Below are 26,145 nucleotides of genomic sequence, written 5' to 3'. Positions count from 1 at the left end.
GAAGCATGATTAAACATTAAGTGCAGTATTAAAAAATTAAGCTGAAGCCAAAATGAACCTTTTCCACCTTACTTGTCAAAAATATGCAACTTGGAAGAGTGGTATAAAAATGAAGATACACATATCTAGGTGGTTCTTTTCTGCCTCGAGTCCTGTTTGTGTTACCACTGCACCTTCCAGATACTCTGTATTATGGTAAGTAATTGAGAGCACAGTGGCATCTCATTAGATCTGCAGTATGCAAAGTCTTATTTTTCTACTCAAGCAATCTGTTTCAGAAATAAAAAGATGTTATGTCACTGAGGTCTTCCAACAGTTTAAATGGCACTTTCCCCTTGCTTGTTAGTTTTACGTGCTGCCAATTAGTAAAATGAGATGGGAGTTCCTTTCAGAGCATCATGATTTTAATTGGAACTTCAGTAGAAAAGAGTAATTAATACCTTGTAGCCTGTCCAGCTAGTAAAGCTGTGTCTCAGTTTAACGAACCATGTCTTTTGCACATTGCAATACGAATTGAAAAATGCAGTGGTTAAAAACTGGTTGCTGTTACTTGTCTAATTAATGCTGATCATTGCAGTGCAGTGTAATGACAATAGGAGATACAGCTTCTAAAGTTTTTTATGAATGTTTGGTGTTAAACCGTAATATTTAATAGATGTATGTATTTTTTAATATATCTGTAATATTGTATATTGGGTTTTTTACTAAAATGTGTTTTTTTTACTTTAAAATGGTTTTTTGTTGCAATACTCTGTATGTATTTTGACTTTGAATATAAAATTCTGCGTGCATTTTTGTGTGGATTACCTAGAAGAGGCAGAGAAAAGGGGATGATAATTATATACAGGCAATCAGCACATAAGCAGGTATATTCATTAAGTTTTTATTTTATGAATGCATTATGTCCAGATTTTACTGTGTTAGCACCTGAATGCACTCATAATAAACAGTACAATTGTGAATCTGGCTTTAGGAAGATGAAGACTTTTGCCCTGAAGTTATATGGGAGAGGTCGTATGCTAGAATAATAGCATGGTCCAGTATGAATTTTGCTCTACTGTCAGTAACTGACACTTAAAGACCTTTATTATCTAATGAGCAGTGATTTGATTTACATGAACACACATATTGGGTAAAATATAATTTTTGTGATTTTTTGAGGAGATTTAAGAAGATTTAAGGAATTAAACTGCCCTATTAAGCTTAAAATCCCACACTTAAGCATTCTCTAAGTGTCTGTAGCAAAAGTATGTTTAATCTCTTTTATTTAGAGTTATGTTACTTTGCCAGACATATTTTGGTATACTTTTTTTTTTTTTTTACAATAAAACTGGTGATAAGAGTTAAGCAAAAAGATAAATGCTTGCTTAATGCACCACTTAAAGCTTTGGTGCCTTGGTATACTAAAGGCACCCCTCTATAGAGTGTCTTAGTTCCTTTTCAATTCTTGTGACTGAAATTTCCAGGTTTTCATATAAATAAATTCAAAAAGGTTGGTTATATGGTCTTCATGGTACTGACAGCAGTATGTCAGTATGGCATAATTGCTTAGATTGTGATTTACACAAGAGCCTCTTTCTGCCTTGTTGTGGTGATACAGTAGAAAGGCTTTCAAAACCACATGAGTAGGTTCAATGAACAGCCTAACTATCTATTACTGTAAGTTATCTGTGTACAGGAGTGAGGATCCAGCTGAGATACACACTTCCAATAACGTGAAATACATGCACGTGAATGCCTTCTGAAGAGAACTTCATTTTGAGGCACTTTTGTCTGAAGACAACATCATCTGCTAAAGGTCTTTTTGAAATATAGGCTTTTAAATAGTATTAGCATAGTATTGAAAATACATGATAATGAGCTAAAGGAGAAATGTTAAATATCATTGTGCAGCTAGTTTATATTGTTTTATTTATTGATACATTTTAACCATTACATAATAATTGAAAGTCTGAAGGCTTATGTGCTGTAGTTGAAAGCAGAATTGGATCTAATAAAAAAATGTCGCTGGATTTTTATTGAACCTTGTATTGAGAAGTAAAATGTAGCAGAAGGGAACCTATAGTAAAATGATCTGGTTCGGTTTTTTCCCAGCACTAGAGTTTGATTTATCACATGCTGAAAAACTCTCATCAGCGTATATACAAATAGTGAAATGCATTTCAAAGTTGCTGTATTTTAAATTAACTTTTCCAGACACAGTGTTACTGCTACTTGTTTTGAGTAAGGATAGAATCTTCCATGATGACAATCTCTTATTATATATAGAATTGTAAGCCAGCATGTCCTGTGCTGAACTGCGTTATCTTACATAATGTATCGTTCCATAAAAGAACAGGTTTGTTCCATTGGTTAGTGAACAGGTTTTTCACAGCTTTGTTTCTTGAGGTTGGATTTTGTGGTGTCTCATTTGTGATCCAAGTTTCTGTATTCTTTTCCATCTGTCACACTCTCTTGTGATTTCTTATATGGTTTTCCCCCCTTCCATTAAGGAGTAAGCCCTCCAGTTTTTATTAATGTCTTCTCAGTGTGGTACATTAGCAGGATCTGCCTCTCGTCTACTCAGTATCCCATTTTCATTAAAGTTGCAGGAATACACTGAGATATTCTGTCCTGTGAAATAAGTCTTCTGTGCCAGCTAATCAGTGGTTCAGTCATTACTGTGGATCAAGGCACATAAACAGACAAACATATAAAGCAGACTAAAAAAGTCTTACAGAGGCAGTATTTGTCAGCAATGGGGCTGGTGTCATACCTTATAAAGCATAACATTTAGGGGAGAATTAAAGGGGAGAGAGAAGAAATAACCTTCACCAGAAGAAAGACAAACCGCAAACCTGCAGCTGTCTGTGCCTTTAATACCATGACTGATGGCAAAGGAGTTTCACAAAGATGCAGAAATGTCTAGACAGTGACACAGCAAAAAATTTGCAGAAAGTTTGGCTGTGTGTTGGGACCACTTCCAAATATAGCAGGAAGAACTGCTAATAATGAGAAACAATTTTAATATGTAATTAGTAGGTGGTTCTAATCCACAGTTACCTGTGTCATCTTTTTTTTTCTGATGCATTCATAATCATTAACATTATTGCGTTTAGGAATATACCATGTGATGTATCTCATCAGTTGATCACGCATTACTACTTTATAAATAATCTGTAAACAGAACTATCACTAGGAATCAACTAAAGGGAGAGCAAAGATGGCATGATCATTTCCTTGTCTTTAAGCCATTAGGGTGTTTCTGGATCAGAAAAAATAAGGTGTTCGGAGCACTGAGCGAACAGTTTAAGAAGCTCTTTCTTAGCTATATCTGCACTCTAACTTGGTGTAATACAGATGACACCAAAGTGTGATATACTTTTCTGCTCCCTGCCCAAGAAATGACAGTTGAAACTCAACTCCAAGATGTGGCTCCCATGAACAGAACACCAGAGTAGTGCTGATGCAATCAGGCGTTATTTTCGGCTGGAAAGTGAGAGCCCTTCTCAAACAGCTACATGGTTCAATGTGCATGATTTTAATCTTTCTGAGGCTCCGTGGTTAAGCAGGTAACCAGTCCAATGTACTCTCTGGACAAGAATGAAGCCTGGTTACCTGATTGTTCATGTGTGGTTTGATGCTTGGGAGGTGCAAGGAGAGACTGAGCTGAGGAGACCAGGGGAAAAGATTTTCAGCGAGGCAGGCTTTGCTCTCAGCTGAAAGATAACAAATACAGCTTGAGGCCACTACCTGCTGCATTGCTTAGCTGGTTATAACTAGTCATTTAAGAACAGCTCTTACTACATTACACTGGAGTTGCATATAGAGAGGTGATGGTCACTCTCTTTGTTCCTGCATTCAGATGACTAAGGTAACCCCCCGATGAAGCATTCATTCAGGCGCACACTAGCCCCAGGTGAGATAAAACACGAGTCAGCTGTGACAGGTAGTGGCCCCTGCTTCTTGTTGCTTCTTTATTCCAGTGAAAAGTTGTGCTCAACTTACTTTTGACCTACTGCCTATCTGCCAGGAGGTTTGCGGCCAAAGCCCAACCGTAAAGCTTGGCTCAAATGTGGAGTACAGACCTAGTCTCTGTTACCTATGTGCCAATACAAAAGAATAATGTTTTCTCTGCAACATTCAGAGATGGTGCAGTTAAAATGGAGAAGTAGCTTTGAGTTTTCCTGTTAGAGCAAAACCCAAGTTCTTCAGACTATTGTAATTTGCCTGTATAAAGAATTGGGTTTGTTTACTCTTGCAGATCAGTTATCTTGCTCTCCTGACCAGAAACTTGAATGTGTTATCAGGGTGCCCATTTAGTATATCTAAAGCTAGTGATGTTATAGTCATTGCACTTTACATTCAAGCAATACCTTATTATATAAGAAGCTCTCTGAGTAAAATAAAGGCGTGTCTTTTCACTGCTTCAGCCACATCATCTTCAAAAGGCAATTTAATGGTGCCTTATGGTGCATAGAGTTTACAAGGCTAATCTGTCCCCAGTTACACAACAGGGCCTTTGATAGAGCAGCAAGTGTCTTACATTAGATTAAACTGAGCCCAGAATGTTTTATGGGGTGATTTAATATACTGGATTGAAAGAGTTACTTTTTTTTTTTTTAAGTGACTCTAAAACCTGAGGATTTAAGCAGCCATAATTAATGAAAGGGTTAACAGCAGGCAACAGTGTCTGTTTTCTTGTCAAGTGTTCTGCTGTTTCTGTTTTTTTTCTGAGATGTTTGTGACTTTGGGAGGTGGAGGAGGCATACACCCAAAACCACAAGGAGCAAATTCTGCTGTTAGTTGGTTCTACAATCTAAAATAATCCATTGATTTGAATAGATCTGTCCCAGTTTACTTGAAGGGCTTAATCTACAATCTTTAGCCATGTAAAAAAGCATTCAGTACCTTCCTCAGATTGTTTGTGCTAGGGCGCTTTAAGTCTGTAAAGGTATTGACTTATTTATGATTAAAATGGAAGCAACAATACTCGTTTATTGTTGTCATAGTTGTGATGTTACTCTAGGAAAGTTAAAGAGCAGCAATTATAGCTGAAATCTGAAAGCTGTTTTATAATTTCACATGTACAGCACAACTCCTTACTAGAGATTGTAGCCATGGCAGCAGTGGTTGCTGTGCTTTGTGAATAACAACTGTGTATTTACCTTCTTTTGGTGAAACAGAGGAATTTAGTAGTGATTTTTGCTACTTTAAAAGTTTTTAAAACTCTCTTCAAGGTGGAGATTGCATCTCTGTTTCCTATCTTCTATTCTGTTCGGTGAGACTAGAGTAGAATAAAAACATACTGGTTATGGATGCAGGAAAAGAAAAGAGAATTGTCATTTTAAATCCTGGTTGTTACATTATTTAACTGTCATGTGTCCTGCTTCTCATATAGTAGCCCCACCCCTTTTATTGTGCAATCAAATCCTGGCTGAACATGAATTGAAAAGAGAACCATACAATAATGAACAAACCTAACATTTTGAAAATTTTTATTCCTGCATTACATTTAGGGTCTGTAATACATTTTAACCTTTTACATTTTTAAACATCTGTGCTAGTCACATTCTTTATTCTGCACACTCATACTCATCTGAATAGAGTTCTCTCAGACAGACTTTCCCTTTTCATCTAGGGATTGCTTGTTTGAATAAAATACATAAGATTACACAAGTGATTCAACAGGTTCACTTGCATCTGTTTATCTGAATTTGGACTTTTGTGTCAAAATCTTGGCAAATCACAATATTAGGTATGTTTACTTATAAAATGGCAAATTGTAGGCTGCTATTTTTATACTTTTTTTTCTGTCTTTCAAGAAAAGCAGAACTAAACATCAAATGCTTTTGAGGCTTAAACTGGATGTTGTATATTCATGTAATTTACATACTTGTAAAGTCACAAAGCACTATGCATAAACATTCCTTAAAATCAACAGCTAGGAGATAAATTGGAAACATTATATACACAGAAAAAAATGAGGTGTCTAAAAACAGAAAGAGAAGAACAATTGAACTCACAGACAGAGATACAGTAACAAGTTCTCGTCTTCCTACAGAATCAGAGTTGTGTAGGCCACAAACATCATATACATGCAGACATTCCTCAGATCATTTGGAGCCATTTGGAAAGTCATCAGTAGAGCATAGTGAATAGTAAAATAATTGTTAAATACCAGAATTACTTATGTCTGAAAAATTAATATAGTTTAGTGTCACTGTAGTCTTCAGTCAATTCCAAATATGCAGAGCGTTACACAGAAGGGTCATCGTATTTCATTGGAGTATTTCCTACGTTACAATTTCATTTCATCTTTTTCAGAATGAAATCCCCTTATTTTTCAGTTCTCTATAAAAGGGAAAACCTGAGATTTTTCAGTCAAAATTGATCTATGCAATGGTGCTTGGATGCTTTTGTCCTTGACTTTGGGGAAGTTTGCCTGATTTTGCTGCACCAAATCTATAGATTTTTGTAAAGCTAATTACCATTACCAACTCAAGCTGTGATGTTCTGATGAGAGAGAGTAAAAGCTATCTGTCTGACGGAAGACAGACTCCAAGGTTTGAGTAAGCTAGACTGCCTTTTTTTTTTTTTTTTCCCCAAATCCTGTAAACACCTTTTGCTTTCTCTCTTAACTGAAGAATAATGGTGTCCAGAAGTTCTGTGGAAGACTGGTGATAGTGTATGCAAACATCTAGTATGTGCTGTAAACACTTATGCATGTCCTTGAAGAGGTAAACTAAGCAGGAATGTCATATTGTTAATAGTATGGAAAATATGGAAGATGTGCTCAAGATGCTTTAATAAGATTAGTTTCAAAACTAAGGCATTTTCAAGATGGTATTTATATCGCATGAAGACATGTTGGGGTTGTAATTCTAGCAAGTGTCCAATGAGTAGGGAGACAGGTGGCTCCGCTTGTATCTCTTTGTGTATGTTTCTGAATAATGGCCAGTACCTCACCTGAATATAATCTCCGACACACCAGCTTTGACTATCACAACAAAAGAGCTAAACATTGAACAGTTTCAAATCTCAAATGCAGTTGTAGCGAGTGTTTCCTCAGCATGCTACATATCATTTAAAAGTCAGAAATCTTCTTCTTGTTAGGCTTTGAAAGTAGCTTTTTACATGATTTGGGTAACATGAGTTTTAATTAGTATTTTTGGGGGGTTGATTTTGTCTTTCCAAAGAATAGCTGCTGGTTTTATATTACAAATAGTTTAGAACTGCAGGTGTCTTTGTACAGAGCATAGTATGGTGAGAGCCTGATGCATGATAATGCCTCTATCTCAATAGTAATTAAAATAAATAATGTTTTCTGATATCGTGTTTGCTAATAGTCACCTATGTTGTTTGTTCCTTTAGCTTTCTCTGTTAGAAGATGCAGGGTTTGGTGGTGTTCTTCTTTACGTTGATCCTTGTGACTTACCAAAGACTACAGATCTGGCCGATAAAGCTTTTATGGTTTCCTTGAACAGCGGAGGAGATCCATCGACACCTGGTTATGCCAGTATTGGTAAGTACTGTTCAAGGCATATTCAGTTAATGCACATTTTAATTCTCCGTTAGATTGTACGTGTGGGAGTTAAAACACTAAACCAAATCCTGTCTGAAATAGAAACTCTGAGTAAGGGAATGCTGTGTAATGCAGCATGGCTCAAAGGGTGGAATTCAGTCTCAGAAGTGCTTTACTCTAAACTCTTGGCACTCTAAATAATTTATTTGGGGTTTTTTTGTATTTGTGTATTCACACACTGAACCTTTATTTCTTCCTCTTATCCCCTGGGAAAAGAAAGCTGTGAAGTACTAGTCCAGTGGTTTCTGAACAGGTTCCACAGGATCTGTCCCTACTGAAAGAAATATTCCTTCCTTTCATTCTTTTTTCCGCTTTCATGGTACTGGTGATGGAAACTTATGGTCAATAGGTGTAAGTGAAATGTAATCAGAAATTTAAATGTGAAAGGATGTAAGAAAAAATAATTTTTATAGTGTCTTATCCTATTAAAGTGATAATTGTGCTATGTTCATTTAGCCTTGCCTCAGTTCTGCCAGGATAGACTTGGTTATCAGTTATGCTTTTCTAAATATATGTATCTTCAAAATGTGGGAGGTAAAGAATTTATTTTAAGGAACTACATAGTCTTTTATAAGTTTAAGGTGTTTTGGTTTTTTTTTAAAGCAATGTTAACAATAAATAGAAGCAGCAGCATATTTGAATTGTACGTACCGCTTAAATCTCCATTCTTGGCAGTTCAGTGAATGTGTGTTCTGCTTCTCTGCTGCCTTTTCAGCTTTACAACCTTTTTTACTATCTAACTATTTGGAAATGTATTAAGCAGCAGTCTGTGAGTTTGTGGCAAGGCTTCATCAAGAATATTTGGTCCAGTTACTAGCTCAGACATCTAAAGTATGACTTGAATTGGCACTAAATCAACTGAGGCAACGCTGAGATACTTCATGACTAGAATGGCAGAAAATAGAAATATTTGCCTTGTTGTCAAAGAAGGGTGTTAGCTATTCACAGCATGGATGCCTTGACAGCTCAGTGGGAAAGAAATTGCACATTTTCTCAGTGTACCTGACCCAGTGTTCTTAAAAGTGCCCTGGGAGCTACAGAGGTAAATATAACACTCTTTAAGCTTTATTCTTGCTCATTTCATGGAGCTATTCGAAAAAAACAGTTTGTCGCTTATCTGTCTGGCTGACTCCTTAATGTTTTATTTACCCTACATGAAAAGTGGAGCTAATTAAAACAGATACACCAACATGAAGATGCCATTTCAGTGTCTAAACTTTATGTGTTGGTTTTCTGTCAGTAAATGATCTCATCGGCAGTGTGCATTCCAGTCTTCAGTTTGAGAAAAAGAAGCTTAATTGTATGGAAAATTGAGATATAAATATATTGATGGTTTCTACTAGAACCCTTAGTGTGGCTTGTCTGTGGTTTTAAATCTCTGAGCAGCGTTCATAAGCAGGGAGAGGCTATCATGTTCCTATAATCATTTATATTTTGATCATTGAATGCAATGATGATCTGGAGAGTGCTCAAAGGAACACTTGAGGAAACTCTTTTTCATGGTTCTGTCACTGGAAGGTAGATCAGAATGAAGCAATTTCTGTGTTTCTGGTGATGATGTTTTTCTCCAGAGGCTATGAATCAATTTGGTTAGGGGTAACTTATACCTGAGATAAATACAAATATGTCTGGAGTGTGGACTTTTGCCTGAGGGATGTGCTTGCATATAAGGTAGTTAAACTGACTACATGTAGAATAAAAGTGCCAGATACCCAGGGTTGCCCCTATCACTTTGATTCACAGAGTATAACGTGCACTACAAGAGATTTTATTGGAAGCTCTTGCTTAAGTTATTGGCGTATCTTTGACACCATCTGCACTCCACACGTTGCCAAAAGAACTGTTACTATTACAGTCTCAGGGACTGCTCCTACTACCGTTCCCCCTTTTACTGGGAAATTCCTAGTAAAATGAGTGATCCAAACTTAGTCTCGTACTAGGTGAGTAAAAGGTAGGAATCTTGTATCTTCATGCTGCTGCCTATGTTTTTCACGCTCTTTTAGTCTGAAATCAAATTTTTCTGTGGAGTTAGAGTATTGGACTGGTTCGTGGTTTTGCCTAGGAAAAAAACTTAGGGAAATTATACCATTTACAGATCTCTTCTCAAAGTTGACAACATTTTCAAATGGGGTTTATGTAATGGTTCAGAGAGAACTTTGGAGTTCTCCTGAGGTTTTAGCTCAAATTTTCTGTTTCATGAAGATTAAATGCTGCACTTCTGCATATGAATTATTTTAGAATGTACAGAAATAGCTTGAGGATGGGTTTGAGATCCCTACTACCTATGAGTGGAATGATTTTTGTTTGATCTTTCTTTATTAAAGGGAAAAAAGTAATGATGTGGAAAGGGAAGTGAACAGCACTTATGTAAAAGTTTCTGCAGCTTTGGTTTGATAATATAATTCTTCTGTTCTTAAGACTCCCCATCCTATGTCACATCAGCGCTGAAACAATCATATGAGCCTTTGTGGGCATCAGTTCTGTCTTCCTGATTCTGATTGCCAAAGACTGGTATCCTCCATTTTTAGAAATCTTCCTTCGATCCTCCTGCTTTTGAAATTAAACAGATCCAGTGCGTGGGAATCAAGGAATTAAACATATGGGATTAAGAAGCTTGAGAGGGAGATGAGACACTTATGTAGCAAAAACTATCCTGAAAATAAAGTTTAGAAGAATAGCATAAAACTTGAGTGACTTCCCCAATCTACTTTTTTTTTCTATTCTGACTTTTTGAATGATGTACTTACTTCCTTTCACCTACCTTTGTATGGCAGACTTACATATTATTCCTCCATTGCTAGACTTCAGAGCCATTTTAAATCAAATTTGTTTCCACACAGGAAATGGATCAGTAAAGAAAAATATGGATAGAACCTATTTGCCAATCCTAGTATGTAAATAGAAAAGTGACATTGCGATAAGCATTAAGAACTCTGCCTCTGAGATAAGGTACCTCATAATAGAATCTCTATCTCTGCAGTGGTGGAATAGAAATTATTTCATGAAAGAATTCAGGCAGCATCACAGAAAATTCGGTGAGCTTAAAAATGCTGAAATGTAACAGCTTCAAAATACTATCTTATGCTATCAGCTGGAGTTTCAAGTGTAATGTTGTTTTAGAGCATTGTTATATAGTTACAACAGTAAGGCAAAGCGGTATTATTTGTAAGTAGTCCATGCTTCAGGTCATTGTTAGCAGCTAGACATGTGAGCCGTATTACAGGGATTTGGGTGAAAAGTCAGTAACACGGGGGAAATTCAGTGTCCCTAGAACTGTGAATAGTGAACATTATTCAGGCAGAGGAATTGACATGAGCATTCCTCTGATATTGCTAATAGGATCTGATTTCAGAGGAAGGGACAGGGAAGACGAGGAATTGGCGAGATGTTGATGCACTGCAGGCCTCAGCTCAGCCCATCAGTGAAGGTACCTCCGAAAACATATTTAAGAAAGGACAAGAATGCTGGACAGGCAGGGGAGTGAAACTGAGCCTGGAAAAAGGCATGGTGAAGGTCCTGTTTTAATTTTTTTTTGTTTTTTTTCTCACTATCCAAATCTGTTTTAATGGACAATAGCTGACATTGTTTTGCCCGTGATAGTAGTTGGTAAGTGATCTCCCTGTCTTTTTCTTGAGCAATGAGCTTTTCCATCTTATTTTCCTCCCCTATCCTGTTGAGTAGGGGGAGAGGGAGCATGACTTGGTAGGTGTCTGGAAGCTGGCCGAAGTTAATCCACCACACTGTTCTCCATGTTTTGATAAATTACAGTAAAAGTTAAAGAACACCAAATATGCATCATAAAAAGCCCATGGCATTTACCTCTTTAGTCATGTGTTAGTCTTCAATTGAGCATAGCTAGTTCTTCTGCAGTGAACACAGGAAACTACTGCTACTACTTGGAATATGCGTAAATAAGAACATACTGTGATGAAAATGTATGCCTACTTTTTTTTTTTTGTCAGCCCTGCGATTCTGTATGTTTATGGGCTTCCTGCCTCATACCTGAGTTTGTCCTTACTGTCCTTTACTTCATGATATTTTACTCCTCTGAACCAGCTGAGAATAAGTCAACAAGAAAATAGAATATTGTGTAACAGTTTTAACCATGCATATGCAACATATGTTCTAAAATGTTTTGTTATAAATCATCATGACTCTTTACAAGATGTCCTCAGCCTTGGTTTGTCTGTTCTTTTAAAGAACAAAACACAGTTACAAGGATAGTTTTCTATGCTTGTCTTTACAGGTGTGGAAATGATCTTGGGATTTATTTATTTTTCTTTGAAATTTTTGTTTACTTTCCACTAATAACATCAGATAAATGAAATACGAAGATAACTTGGTGTAAAATGACTGTCTACATTCAGACTTCTGGGTTGTTTTATTTTGTTTCATTTTCCTTAACGGCAGACTGAAGCTGGGGAGAAAGAAAAGCTTACAGTGTCACATTTTAATTTAGAAGGGGGTGTGTGTGTATATTTACATATACTCTTGATCACTTTATTTTTTACACTCATGACATAATTTTAGTGGTTGCCATAAAAAAAAAAAAAAACACACTTTATCATTGCCAACTACACTGTTCTATCTGATATACTGTGTTATTTTCTGTAAGGAAAAAAAATAAATCTCTGCTAATACAATAGAGAGGTAAATCTTTGGAAAATACTGGCTTTTGAATAGGGAGCACAGTAAGTAATAATTTCAGCAGATTTTCAATAATACCTCTAGCACTAAGAGTTGAAAAGGTATGTGAATCCATAATCTGCCTCTTCAGATTTCACAGTATACAATAAAGCACCTAAATTTGTATTTAAGTACCAAATTACAGGCTCTGAGTTTTTTGGGTTTTGTTTTATTTTTTCCTCCTGTCTGTCTTTCAACTGGTGTTGCATGTATTTAAAACTGAGAAAATCAGTTAGATATTTTAGGCTCACAGGTTTGGATGTGTGGACCTTTGTATTGTATATCAGGTAACATCTATTAAGCTGTTTATAATTTCACCTTGGGAGGAAGAAATAAATTTGAATAAAAATGCAATGATTTTATCAATTAGTGTTAGAAGAGCAAGTGAGAAATTACTGCCAGTGGTACTGCAATAGCTTGCTAGCAACATTTATATCATTTGACACTTAACAACTGCCGTATTCAAACATATGGTCAAAACTTTTCTTCATTTCAAAAAGAAAATTATAAAGCAATCTGAATTTAAAACGGTGGACTGTACAAGTGATAAATTATTTGAAAAACAACAGGTTGACACTTCTTATGCTGCAGAATTAGTTCAGTGGAAAACATAGTGCCTAAATACTTCCTGACACCTTAGAAGCTGAAGAGGACTCCTCAGTATTTTTGACATTTCAGACAGTTTTGAACTACTAAACAGCCTTGACTCCCTACAAAATGTTTTCCAGTGAAGCTGCTTTGTTTCATCCAGCAAAAATTAGCATTTTAAATGGTGTCCACATGAAATTTTTGAAGCTACTCAACTGGTAAGTGAGTTTAGCATATTTAAATATGCTAAACCCCCAGCAGCGCTACAGGCTTGGGGAGGGGTGGCTGGAGAGCTGCCAGTCAGAGAGGGACCTGGGGGGGATTGATAGTGAGCCAGCCGTGTGCCCAGGTGGCCAAGCAGGCCAATGGCATCCTGGCTTGTGTCAGGATTAGTGTGGCCAGCAGGGACAGGGAAGGGATCTTGCCCCTGTACTTGGTGCTGGTGAGGCCGCACCTTGATTCCTGTGTTCAGTTTTGGGCTGAAACTACAAAAAGGACATAGAGTTACTTGAACATGTCCAGAGAAGGGCTACAAAGCTGGCCAAGGGTCTGGAACACATTATCCTGTGAGGAGCGGCTGAGGGAGCTGGGATTGTTTAGTCTGGAGAAGAGGAGGCTGAGGGGAGACCCCATCACCCTCTACAGCTCCCTGAAATGAAGCTGCAGAGAGCTGGGTTTGAGCCTCTTTAGCCTAGTAGAAAGCGACAGGACAAGAGGGAATGGCCTCAAGTTGCGCCAGGGAAAGTTCAGACTAGGTATTAGGAAGCATTTCTTTACAGAAGGGGCTGTTGGGCGTTGGAATGGGCTGCCCAGGGAGGTGGTGGAGTCCCCATCCCTGGAGGTGTTCAAGAGTAGGGTCGATTTGGAGCTTAAGGATCTGCTGTAGGTGGGAACTGTGCTAGGAGAACGGGTGGACTAGATGATCTCCAGGGTCCTTTCCAACCTAGATGATTCTGTAATCTTTTGCATGATCATGATTGAAAATAATCTTGCCATAGCTTTACTGACATGATATTTCAGCTGAATGTAATATGTGCAAGTGAGCTAATTTATTATGTGCTCATGAAACAGCAGTCACTGTATGGCTGTAAGTCAGGCTGGTGTGTTGGAATCTGCTACTCTAAAAGCCGGGGTGCCTGCAGAGTCTCGTTGAAATCAATTGTCTTTGTATGGGCTGAGAATCCGGGATGGGGGGCTGCTTTTATAGCATCAGGAAGTTCTCCGAGGACTCCCTTGCACTCCGTAATGTGGTGTTAAGAAGCAGATGAGACCCAAGACAGGCTGTTGAGGAAATATTTTACTAGATTTATGTGTATGGATGAGGAGAGGAATTACTTTTGTTTGCAAAGGTAGAGGGATGAATAGTTGTGCCTTTGCTCACGTAGCAATATATAATGACCCATTTTAAGAAGCTGCAAAGCTCTGAACTGACTGTCAGCTAGAGGACAATTTTATGGACCACTTGTCCTGTTGCCAGTCATTTGCTACTTAACGCCCTTCTCTGCACATTACTGTGCTTTCTTCTAATGCTGTATCTTTGATAGCCTTTTCCAGTGGATTCATTGTGTTTCAGGTGGGGGTTTTCATTGAGAACCCAATTAAGCTAATGTTACTTGAGATTTTTTCAACCAGCAGTGTCTAGGAGATAGGCAGGAAAGTTTAGCAGTATCTGTGCTTGAAATCTGAGTTTATAGCAAAAACATGCATAGAAATAGCAAACCAATACAGTCACTTCCAGGTTTTTTCTAACTGCAGCCTCTACACACATTTCTTTGCTGCAACTGAAACACCTGCATAGACTGATGCCAGATTAGTGATGACAGCTCCCCACTGCCGGCAAGCAACAGTGGTATGGCTGGTGTTGGGAGATCCAGAAAGGGCTTAGAACCGTAGGTAGTTACCTTTTGAGTGGACTTCTTTTTGAAGGCTCCAAAACTCTAGTTGTAGTATATTACTTGTCAAAATTAAAAAGATTCTCTCTTAATAGGACTGTTCAGGCATCTTAGATTTAAAACTGGCTGTTGATTTTTCAATGAAGAGCTAAATTAATTTAAAAGAATTGCTGGGAGGCAGAATATGTTTGTGAATTTAGGCTGAATTTAGTGTTTAGTTTTGTATTCAGAAAAGGGATTTTAAGAAGCCAACAATTTTCTCTTTAAATTTAAAGAAATTGAACTTTTCCCTTCTATTAAAACTTGATGAAATATAGAGAAGAGATGAAAGGGTTAAGTGATTGAACATTTTGAACGTAATAGGCCCAATTCACTATTAGTTGTGCCTTTTTCCTAATTTATTTTGTATGTACAAAGCAAATACCTGTTTTGGAGCTGACAGTGTTTTACTCAAGCATACTGCTAAAATTGACACCTCAGAGTAAAAGGGGGGCATTTCTGGTAGGCGGTACTAGTTATTAATGCTGCTGTAATTGCCAGAAATACAGCTGTCTCAAGGTAGAAATTCTGGTCAGGTTCAGTCAATAATTTTGGCCATATAGAAGCTAAAGGGAAAAATGTCAGAACCAGGATGACTCTAAAGCGGTTTTGGTACCCCTCACAGTGAGATAAAGCAGATAGTAGCTGTACACCTATTAATAAAGGAATTATATTTGCTAATAAAAAGTTAGGTTAACTTTCCCATATGTTTGTGCATGTCTGTAATACAATGGAGTTTTATCCTCCTGGAACTCCTGTGCACAAGTTGGGATATGACAGTGTAACTCTTACATATTGCAGACTTAACACCTTCAAGTGCACCTGCACAGTATCAAGAGCACCATAAAGTCAGCTGGCTGATTGTTTAAGCAATTAAAGATGTAATTAGTTTCATAATTGAATTTTTTCTAGTGCAGTTCGACTACTGCAAGCCAGAATAAACCAAAGCATCTTTAATTCGACTTGATCTCTGTTCCATCCCACTGCTTTACCATATTGAACAGCTGCATAAAAAAGATAATAGTACCTCTTCCTACATTCAGACAGGTAGAAACTCCCCCAGAAGAAAACCTAATCATCCTAAAATGGAGATGTGGAAAATACTTTTTTGTTACATAAATGTGTACTATCATATTATATAATACTGTTCTGTGGAACACTAAAACACATAAGTAATTCATCACAGTTAGGGTTTGGCCAATTTTTAGAAGCATTTTGCTTGTACTTTCCAGAGGGTTTTTTTAGACATGTACTACTTTCCTTCAGAGACAGAAGAATGCTCTACCCAGGGGGACTGAGAAGTGGGGATAGAAGGAAAAAGAAAGGGGAAACTGTTGTGATGGTTTAGTTGATTGGCTAAGGACAATACGTGTCATGAAGGAAGCTTATGAGACCACAGGGTAACATCAAATATCGTCGAAACTGTCTGCACATATTGGGGGTGTGATTTCGGTGAGAGCACGCTCCAGAGCATGGCGTATCATGGAGTGATTGGGATGTCTCTGGTACTGACATCAGTAAAGGGATCACAGCTCTTAGCACAGGGGAAAGGAATCACAGTCTAGTTGAGTTGGGAAGGAGCCTGTGGAGATAGTGGAAGGACAAGCCACCTGCTCGAAGCAGAGTCAACTAGAGCAGATTGTCCAGGACATTGTCCAGTTTGGTTTTGAGCATATACCACAGTCTCTTTGGGCAACCTCTTCCAGTGCTTGACCACCCTCACCTAAAAATAGCTTTCCTTATGCTTAAGAGGAATTTTTTTAATTTCAATTTTCTCCTCCATTCCCTGAATACCACCGGAGAAGAAGCTGGCTCCACCTACTTCCACTTCCCATAAAGTATTTACACATGTTGATAAGATCTCCACAAGTCTTCTCTGCTCGAGAGTCAACAACCCCACATCTCTCAGCCTCTTCTCCCATGTCAGATGCTCCAATCCCTTAGTCATGTTCATGGCCCTTCACTTCACTTGCTCTACTATGTCCTCTTCTCTTCTGTGTGAAGGAGCTCAGAACTGGACCTAGCACTCAGGGTGTCCTTTCACCAGTGCTGAGTGGAGGGGAAGAATCACCTCCCTTTACTTGCTGACAGCGCTTTTCCTAATGCAGCCCAGGATGCTGTTGGCCACCTTTACTGCCAGGGCACATTGCTGGCTCATGCTTGATTTGCTGTTCACAAGGACCTCCAAGTCCTTTTCTCCCTGGCTGCATTCCAGCCAGTCATCACCCAGTGGGTACTGGTGCATGGGCTTATTCCTTCTTCATGCAGGATGTTGCCTTTCCTTTTGTTGAACTTCATGAGATTCTGGCAGCCTGTTCCTCCAGGTTATTGAGGACCCTCTGAATGACAGCACATTCATGTGTTCTATCAGCCACTCCTCACAGTTTTGTATCTATTTCAAACTTGCCAGTCATTTCTGCTTTCTATACCCATTCATGCCACTCCCACTGACCTTCTTGTCCTTCATACTTTTCAAAATTATTTCCAAGATTATTTTCTTCATTACTTTCCCAAGGACAAATGCATGGCTGATCCCAGATCCTCCTTCTTGAAGGTGATAGGAGTGATACTTGCTTCTGTCATATCCTCATGAACCTTTTCCCATCACCACGAACTTTCTGAGATTTTTACGGCCTCGCAGTAACATCCGTGAGGTCCCTCATCACTCAGGGTTCCCAGCCCATCAGGGCTTGCCCTGATGGGTGATATTACATCTTGCTCTGACTAGTGCTCTCTTAAGCTATTTGTTTCCTTGTCACGATTCTCAGTAGCACAAGCTATACTTGTTATGCAGTTTGGATGCGGAAGGATTGTGGTAGATGATGTTTCTTAGGTATGGCAGAATTTAGCTTTACAGAATGCTTTTGGAGCAGGGAAGACAGGAGGCATCATGTCCAGTGGTGTTCCATGGATAAGAGGAGCTTCCTCTGCTTGGTTAACCTCCACTGGATGATCTTCAGGTGGGATGTTATGAACCACTGTAGACATCTTGCTTAAGTGCACTTTATGTGACTTTAGACATCATGACTCCTTTCTATTAAAGGACATTAGATTGATGTACTGTTGCTGGTACAGAGTTGCAAGATGCCTTTCTGTAAGAGACTGCATCAGTTTTTTTCCAAAGCTGTTCTCTGCTTTCCTCTACTAAAACAATTTAAGATGCACTGATGTTTGGTCTATGAAAGCATGGAACTTCATTCTGGGAATGAGATAGTACTGGAAAACATACCTGGGGGTAGAGATGGCCAGGGGCCAGCTGTGCAGTACAAAAGAATTTCATAAATGTGGGAGAATTTCTGTAACAAGGAGGCAGTCACATCTTACAAAGCTTCTTTCTTCAGTGCTTTTGGAGTAGCCCTGTACACAGTGATGCCAGTCAATATTTGCTGTGTGATGGGCACAATGCCAGAATGAGAAACAGTCAGTTTGTTGCCAGATGCTTTTGTTATCTGACATGTTTTTCTTGTGCAAAACTAGGGTATGAGAATGATTTGAATAAAGCTTTGAAACTTTGATAACAGTTACAGTTTCAATTAGGACAAGAATATGCACAAAATGTGTGTAACATCCACCACCTCTTATATGCTAATTTTGCATAGTTGACAGGTGGGACTATTGAGTTAGTGGAAAAAAAAAAAAAAAAAGAGTGAAGCCTCTTGGGTTATTTAAAACCTTGTCAAAGTCATAGATCTTTTAGAATAGTGATATAATGATTTGCATATTTATTTAAAATACTGTGCTATAGGGACCACCTTTTACAAAATACGTAATGAACAACTGCTTGTGCTCCCTACTTGGGAGGTAAATTTTTTTCTTGTAGCAGATGTCAGCTAAAGCTGACACGTGGTGACAATCTATTCCTTTCTGGTATAATGCTCATAACAAGGAGACTAATTTTAGAACAGCTGGCCTACTCATGTTTTAAAATGCCTTTTAAAAAATTTTTTTTCTGAATTTCCAAGCATCAGCAGTCTTTCAACTAGTCCACTGTGTGATTTCTGCCAAGGCTAGTTTAATCCAGGACTGCAGGGGATTTTCAGAAATATTTTGTGTGCTCTGAGAGAACTGAACCACACATTGCCAAGCCTTCAGCAGTTAAAACTTGGGCAGCAGTAAATTTTGTATAGTATAAAATCCATTTTGCTTTTTGCAGTAGTAAATGAAGGTGAGGTAAAATTAAGAATTAATTTCCTTGTTAGTTATCTCTGCCCCCTCCTAGAATCACTGTATTAGATATGACTTTGATTTTTGCTGGTAAGAGGCAAAATATTTCTCTGGGCAATAGTATTATGTGCTGTTAATCCACTGAAAAAATGGATGCATCACCTGGCACGGACTACTTTGAGGAATGTTTTAAAAGTTCCCTATAAAGAGAGAATCTAGGCTTTGTGAGAAGATAGTATGAGTGGAATATTTCTTAAGTTAAAATTAGGTGACTCAGGTGTTTAGGAGACTTGTATATAAAAGTTGTATATAAAAGTTTGGTGTGGGGTTGTTTGGTTTTTTTAGAGAACAAGGCAAGGGGGGATCAAGACATTCAGTAATACCAAAATGGTTAATTTTACTTTGTAGTCATGTTAGGTTTGTCAGCTTTAGGTCCCTTGATGGTCTTACGACTTTTTTTAATATTAGCATTCTATTTTTAAAGTGAAAGCATTACCTTGTGAGCTTCAGGATACTGGAGGAAACCCAGAAGTGCAGCTTGACTGCTGTCTAATAAAAAAAGTAATCCTAAAACAGAATGCAAATGAGGAAGACATCCTTGGATTTTAAGTAGGTTTCATAACTGTTAGGAATTACTCATGCTTTTTAAATAATTTTTGTTTGTTAGTACAACATACCAAAGCATAGAAAAGAAGCATGCTTGAAACACTTAGACGGGAGTAGTAGTCCTAATCTAGTCAACAATGTTTTCTAGGAGTTACAGCTTCAGTTTTTATTTTTTGAATTTCTGGCAATTTCGTCTTGTTATACAAAACACATCTGTGTTTCTAGAATCTGGTTTTATCCTCTGATTTTTTACAATGGACCCGTAATTCTGAACTTTGAAGCCCTGATTTTAGGTGTCAGTGCTTTAAGATAGGATTTAGTTACATCTCTCATTTGTTTTGTAAGATGAAAAGTTGAATTGCAAATCCTATAATAGATTTACAAATCGTAAAGCATATGTAGATATACTGCAAGAGATTTACAAGCTGTAACATAAATCTTAATAATTTTTAGCTATACAAATCTATACTAATTTCTAAGTTAAAATCTCTGTGATCCTAGCAGAGATGATTCTTGAATTTTAATGACTGTTTTGTTTTGGGTCAGGTTCTTTATGATTTTTGACTTATGTTTATTAAAATACTTTTCTTTGTCTTAGTTTCTTCTTCAACTTCCTAGAATAAAAAAAATCAAAAACCATTATCCTCTGAACAGCCAGAGGTGTTCCCATTCACAGAAGCTGTTACAAAACCTGTTCCCTGATGGTTATATTATATCACAAATGGGCAACTGAAACTTGAATAAAACCCCTGTGATTTGGTAAGATGTCTCCTAGTAGGCACACCTTGCTATGGAGCAGTTTTTGAAAAGACATTTTAATATCTTGTCTTGCCTTAAGATGAGAAAAATCCTATCTTTAATTTTTTATTGTCTTTTTTTGGATTTATTGTGTTTTGAGTATATGAGTACTGTAAATACTATACTGTTTGGGGGGCCAGACACTGAAACAGATTGCCCAGAGGGATTGTTGCCCAGAGAAGATATCCAAAATGCAGCTGCTCGTGGTCCCAAGCAACTTGATCAAACTGATGCTGCTTTGAGCAGGGAGATTGGACTGGATGATCTCCAGAGGTCCTTTCCAACTTGAACTATTCTATGATTCTGTGAGCAGGTAACAAATTTTAGAATAAATTCAGCCTGATAGCTAGTTTTTTATTATCACTGATATGAATAAAAAAATATAATATAAATGAACTGGAACAGCATATCCTAAAAGAACCTGGGACCTGTGACATGAAGACAGAAAGCCACAGAGTACAGCTTGTAATGTTCTCCCTTATAGTCCAGGTAATAAGAACAGTCTCTCTTGTAACGCTTAGGGAAAGCATGTCTGTATGATAGGAAGGGAAACAAAACACTGGTCTAAATATAAGTCATCAGGCCTGAACAGTTTCTGCATAGTCTTTTCCATTCCCATGTTTATATTATGACCCAAAACATGAATCAAAAAAATAAGATGTGAGAATAGAATGTGATTTTGGCAGAAATATAATTTGGTTTTCCATTTTAACTAGAACTCGGCTTTTTTTTGAATCAACTGTTACAGAATTATTATTTGAATCAACTATCATTATCAACAATGTCATGCATTTCATTTCTTGGTCTTCACTCTTGATCAGTAGTTTAAAGGATTCAGTCTTTCTGATGTTAAAGAACAAGGTCCCGTGTGTGTGCGGCCTTTTAAATTGATCTTGATCTGGTATTAAAAACTTCTGTGACACCTGTTGTAATTGGCAGACAAAGGAAGAAGTTACTGATTCAACTGACTCAACGTGACCATCTAATGCAGTTTCAACACAATGGCAGGTATTCATTCATGACCGAATCTAAAGAATAAAAATAGCAGTATTTGTCTGAATTGGAAGAATCAGTGAATGTTTTCTGAGAGCTATAAGTTTAAAGAGAGAATTCGATGGATGAATGTGGGTACTTACATTATTATAGCCTGTAGATTGCAGACATTAAAGAAGATTTTTCACAGTACTGGGTGCTGTACAGTGAGGTATATGACAGCATGAAATATATTTTAAAATTTTTATTAAGGAATTTTTGACACGTGGTGAGAAATGCATTAGTTATATGACATACCCTGTAAGACTTCATCACATTATTTTTTTCTCTGACTGTAAGGAATGGTCTTGGTAGTTCATAGACAGTTTTTGAGGGTGCTAAAGGAATTATACCTTCTGAATAGCAGATATATCCAGTGGTTCTGAGAAGCAATGCTAAAGAGAAAACGATAAAAGAAACCTGAAGGCCCAACAGTGTTTATATTAGCTGCTGCAACATCACAATAGTCTTCATGATTCTTTTGTGGAGGAGGATTCATGAAAAACTACATGGAGTTTTTCTGGAAGGTCAATTACAGTGACCATCATACTATTCTGGTAGGTGCTACAGTTACTGCATGGTTTTCAAAGCTAATTTTTCAGCATGAAATTGAGTTGTCCCTCCTGGAACGAATGCTTGCATTGTTAATTTCGTTGCCCAAGATTTTGGGCACAGGAAATCTATTCAAAGCCTCAGAAATTTCTGCTTTCCCCTATATTGCTTTGGCTAAGACAAAATCATGTGGATAAAGTAATTCTCTGACAGTCAGATTCATCAGTTTGGTTTTCTGAAATATGGGATTTCTTCTGTAGCATTATGTATCAGTTGTACTATCTCTGTTTCAAAATCTGTAGATACACATATGTTTACAGCTGCTTTTCTTAAGCTATGTCTGATAGCCCAGTAAAGCTGAACTGAATTATAGTAGCTGTGCTAATGCACTGGTATCCCTACAATAATTGGTTATGATAAGAAGGTAGGTATCCTCACCTGAACTGGATTTTACTTTGTAGACGTGACTTTGCAATACCCAGATTCCATATCTTCTGGTACGGCTACAGACACCTACTGCTTAATGGAGAGAAAACAAATTAATTGGAAAAATGTCAAAAGACTTTGACATTGTTTAAATAAAGACCTTATCTGCTTCTCCCTCCTGGTCATTCCTTCTAAAATTGGTTGCAGTTTTGGGGACTTGGAATATCGAGCAACATAGAGATCAGGTCCTATTGGGGTGGCAACAAAAGAATTGCTAAGGGCTCTAATTTTTAAGAAAAGCAATTCCTGCATGCAGCCTATTAGTAGTATTGTGTGGAACTAGTCTCCCTTCAAAAGGATGTTACTATATCTTTTCTTCAACTTTTAAATACACATAATTGTAATGTTTTATACTTTTTACATTAAATTTGAATCACTGAGGTGATTGTTGAAAGGATATAGGAGACAATACAGTAATTAAAGTTAGGCTGGTAATTATAATTTCAGAATATACCAACATTAAAAAAATAATTTAGTGATGGAAAATACTTCTCAAAATGCTTACAGGAAATCAAAAGAGACTTTCATCTAGACAGTAATCCATAGTCTTGTAGCCCAGGAAATTGCACAGAAAATGTTTTTTGGAAAATGAGTTATTTAACCCATGAACAATTTGCTCTTCTGGAGAGTTATTTGTTTACCTTTCTTGTGTTTCAATTACTCTGTGATTTTTTTACTAAGACACATTTTGACAAAAGTTTCCAAGGAGCTTTAATAGTGATATTTACAATTATACGAAGATTTACGCCTTTTTGAGGTATTTCAGGCTGGTGTTAGGTTCAGTATTTCTTTTCTTTTTTTTTTTCTTCCTGACTTCAAGTGATGGAAACCTTTTTATATATTCTAATAATTCTTTATTCCACATGCTTTATTTTTAATATCTGTAATTTATCTGTATGTAATCTGTTTACTTTTCTGAAGAGAGACTATGTGGTCTCAAAACAGTGGTCACAACAATCAGCTGAAAGAAAACAAGTGTTCCTTTTTTTATAATATGATGGCTACTCAGGTGGTCTGATTCTTTCATTCATTACATATGAGAACAATACACTGTTTTGCCAGACTCATACTGCAGGACAATATTCTGCAAAATTACTTCTCCACTTTTTCTGTAGATCATAACCAGAATACAGGACAAAAATAAATCCCAATAAACCTTTTTATTTTGGCTACTACTTCATAAGGCAGGAACACAAATGCATTAATACCAGAGAATCCTATCTGCAGAGGAAGGAGGTTAAATCCAGCTAGAAATATCTTAAAAGCACATCTGGAAACATTCAGAATAGCTCTCTTTGCTTGAGAGAAGATCTCCAGAAGGGTTCCAGCATCCTCTCAACTTCTTTGCTATCTTAGTCATTAATACTTTGAAAGTTTTACCTTTGGCATTTGCATTTCTTTACTGAGTAATACTGTAAACGTAGGTTTTTTATTCTTGTTTATACAGCGATAATTTCATTATTCTCTGAGGTTTTGCATGATGTGTTTCAGTGTGTTGTTAATCAACAATGACTAAAAGGAAGCATTGTGATATTAAGTAGTTACAGAGATGAATAAATATTGATTGTGGAAGACTGCTGATTATTGCAATATTCTGATTTACATGTTAGGAATCAGAACAATTAACATATTGAAAGTCAAATATATTAAAGAATTATCACTGAATAATTAGATTGCTATTTTTTATTAGTTTCTTTTAAAAAAATTAAATGGCTGACAGACAATCAATAGAAAATTGATGTGTATTACATACACGGTTTATCTAGGAAGTCTTGCTAATAAAAAATCCCCCCAAAAAAACCCAAAACCACCACTATTTTGGACAATTTTTGGACAATTGTTGACTTTTTAATATCATTGTTCTGACAAGTTAATATCATTGTTCTGACAAGTTAGAACAATACCTAGTTATTTCCTGTCATGTTTAAAGAACAAATACTGAGATTTGGTATTCCTGGACAGAAGAAGGGGATTTTACTGTTTATGTTTTATGAGTTGTGCAGAGAAATGCACAGATAAAGTGATTGGTAAAGAAAATTGATACACCAGTTTAATCTAGATTTTTCCTTTTTTATTTTTGTAAAGTAAACCCTATACTAGAACATAATAATAACAGACGTTTTGTGCTCAAATGTAATTTAGAAATTTTAATTCCAGTAAAGCTACTGTCTCCAATATCTTAAAATCGTCAAACATTTGAAGTCTAGAAAGAAAAATAATTTAAATGACAATGGAGTTTAGTTAAACTTTATCATGTTACGCTCCAGGGGTACAGAGTGACATTAATATTAGGGTAACACAGGAGTGATAGGAGATATTCAGGATACAACATGAAGTCAACTAACAGGTGAATTTCTCAAAACCTTTTCTTGCTGTGAATGTCTTGTTCTGAGAAGATGTGAGTGAGGTATCACTTGGATACCACCATCTATCAAGGAAAGAGGTGATCTTTAATCCATTTGCCACTTATCCATTGTTTGACCTGATTATTCGGGTTTGATGATCGGTCATGCCCTAGTACGTTAATTTTCCACTATTTTCTCACATTGTCTGCTGTGTCATGTCCTGAATTTGATGCTGGATATCAAGTACTCTCCAAATAAATTTTTAATTTAGTATACAGGTAACATAGAAGGAAGGACAGTTCAGAGGACTGAAAACCTGCTCTGGTTTTCACTCTGCAGGACGAAAACGTGTTGTTTTGTTAAGTCCTTTGAGGGAATACATGTTAAAAATAATTGAATCCCCAGGAAACCCTTTAGAAATGCTTTATGAAATCCTCTGGGACTAAACTAATTCATTCCTCCTGCAGCCTGAGTTATTTGAAGAATAAAATTATGGTAGGTGGTCTAGGGCTAAAGAACCCCCAATACGTTGTCTCAAGGTACCTGATGTTGTTCAGATGGAATTCTTTGTAGACTGGGAACATTCCTGTGGATGATAGAAATGCCCCATCTCCTATTTAGGTTGGCTTCAGTAGATTTACGGGGAGACATCTTTTGTATTCATTGGTCCTTAGACTGTGCAAATTCAGTTACTAGGAGACTTTTAAAAAAATGTACAATTAAAGGCCAGTTTTTTCATTGCTCTGTCCTTTGACAGGATGAACCAAGCATTTCCCTGAAGGTGAAATCAGTAAGATGAGGGGGAGAAAGACACACTGAAGCTGGGTATAGCATGTACCCATCAAAAATGGAATTCATGTTGGTGTTTGATGACTGGTTGACAAGACAGAGCTTAGGAGCACATTCAGAATGTTCAAAATGGTACTTGATCTGGGATTCAGAGGCTCTTCAAGCTTTCTAGAAACTCTTCAAAAGACTTTCCAAGATGAAGGCAAACTGCTTTTCTGAAATGTTGTCTTCTGGCCTGGCTCCTTCCCTTAAAGGCAGAATCATTCCTACAAAAATGTTTATTCCTTTTGCAATCTTTTTCATATCTTTTCCTCTGCCAAGCTTTTCATAAATGATACCAAAACTTCCCCTTTCTTGTGAGTGACATCAGTTGTTCATCATTTATGAATTTTTGAACCTTGTTTTACGTTGCTGAAAATATGTGCTTATACCAACAGTACACCAATATTATAGTATGTAATTTGTTTTAGGACTTGAAATGCCCATGTGTTATGGCCAGATAACCTTTTGTTGCCATCTGATGAAAATAAAGTTTATGCAAAAAAAGCCTTTATTAATTTGTGAACGATGCAGTGTCCAAAACACAGATAAACTCTTGATGAGT

At 37.0% G+C, this 26,145-nt stretch overlaps 1 protein-coding gene across 1 annotated transcript in view; it reads left to right on the top strand.

Annotated features, from left to right (window-relative positions):
- NAALADL2 (N-acetylated alpha-linked acidic dipeptidase like 2) overlaps nt 1-26,145 on the top strand; it is a 434,283-nt gene that overhangs the window by 245,019 nt on the left and 163,119 nt on the right. The window contains exon 6 of the mRNA XM_074912228.1: nt 7,354-7,504. Within this exon, the coding sequence (XP_074768329.1) occupies nt 7,354-7,504 (151 nt within the window). The remainder of the gene's footprint in view (nt 1-7,353; nt 7,505-26,145) is intronic.

The sequence above is a fragment of the Athene noctua genome, chromosome 8, assembly GCF_965140245.1.
Source record: "Athene noctua chromosome 8, bAthNoc1.hap1.1, whole genome shotgun sequence".
Lineage (NCBI taxonomy): Eukaryota > Metazoa > Chordata > Aves > Strigiformes > Strigidae > Athene > Athene noctua.
Note: the sequence above shows the minus strand (reverse complement) of the source record. Positions and strands in the feature narration are given on the sequence as shown.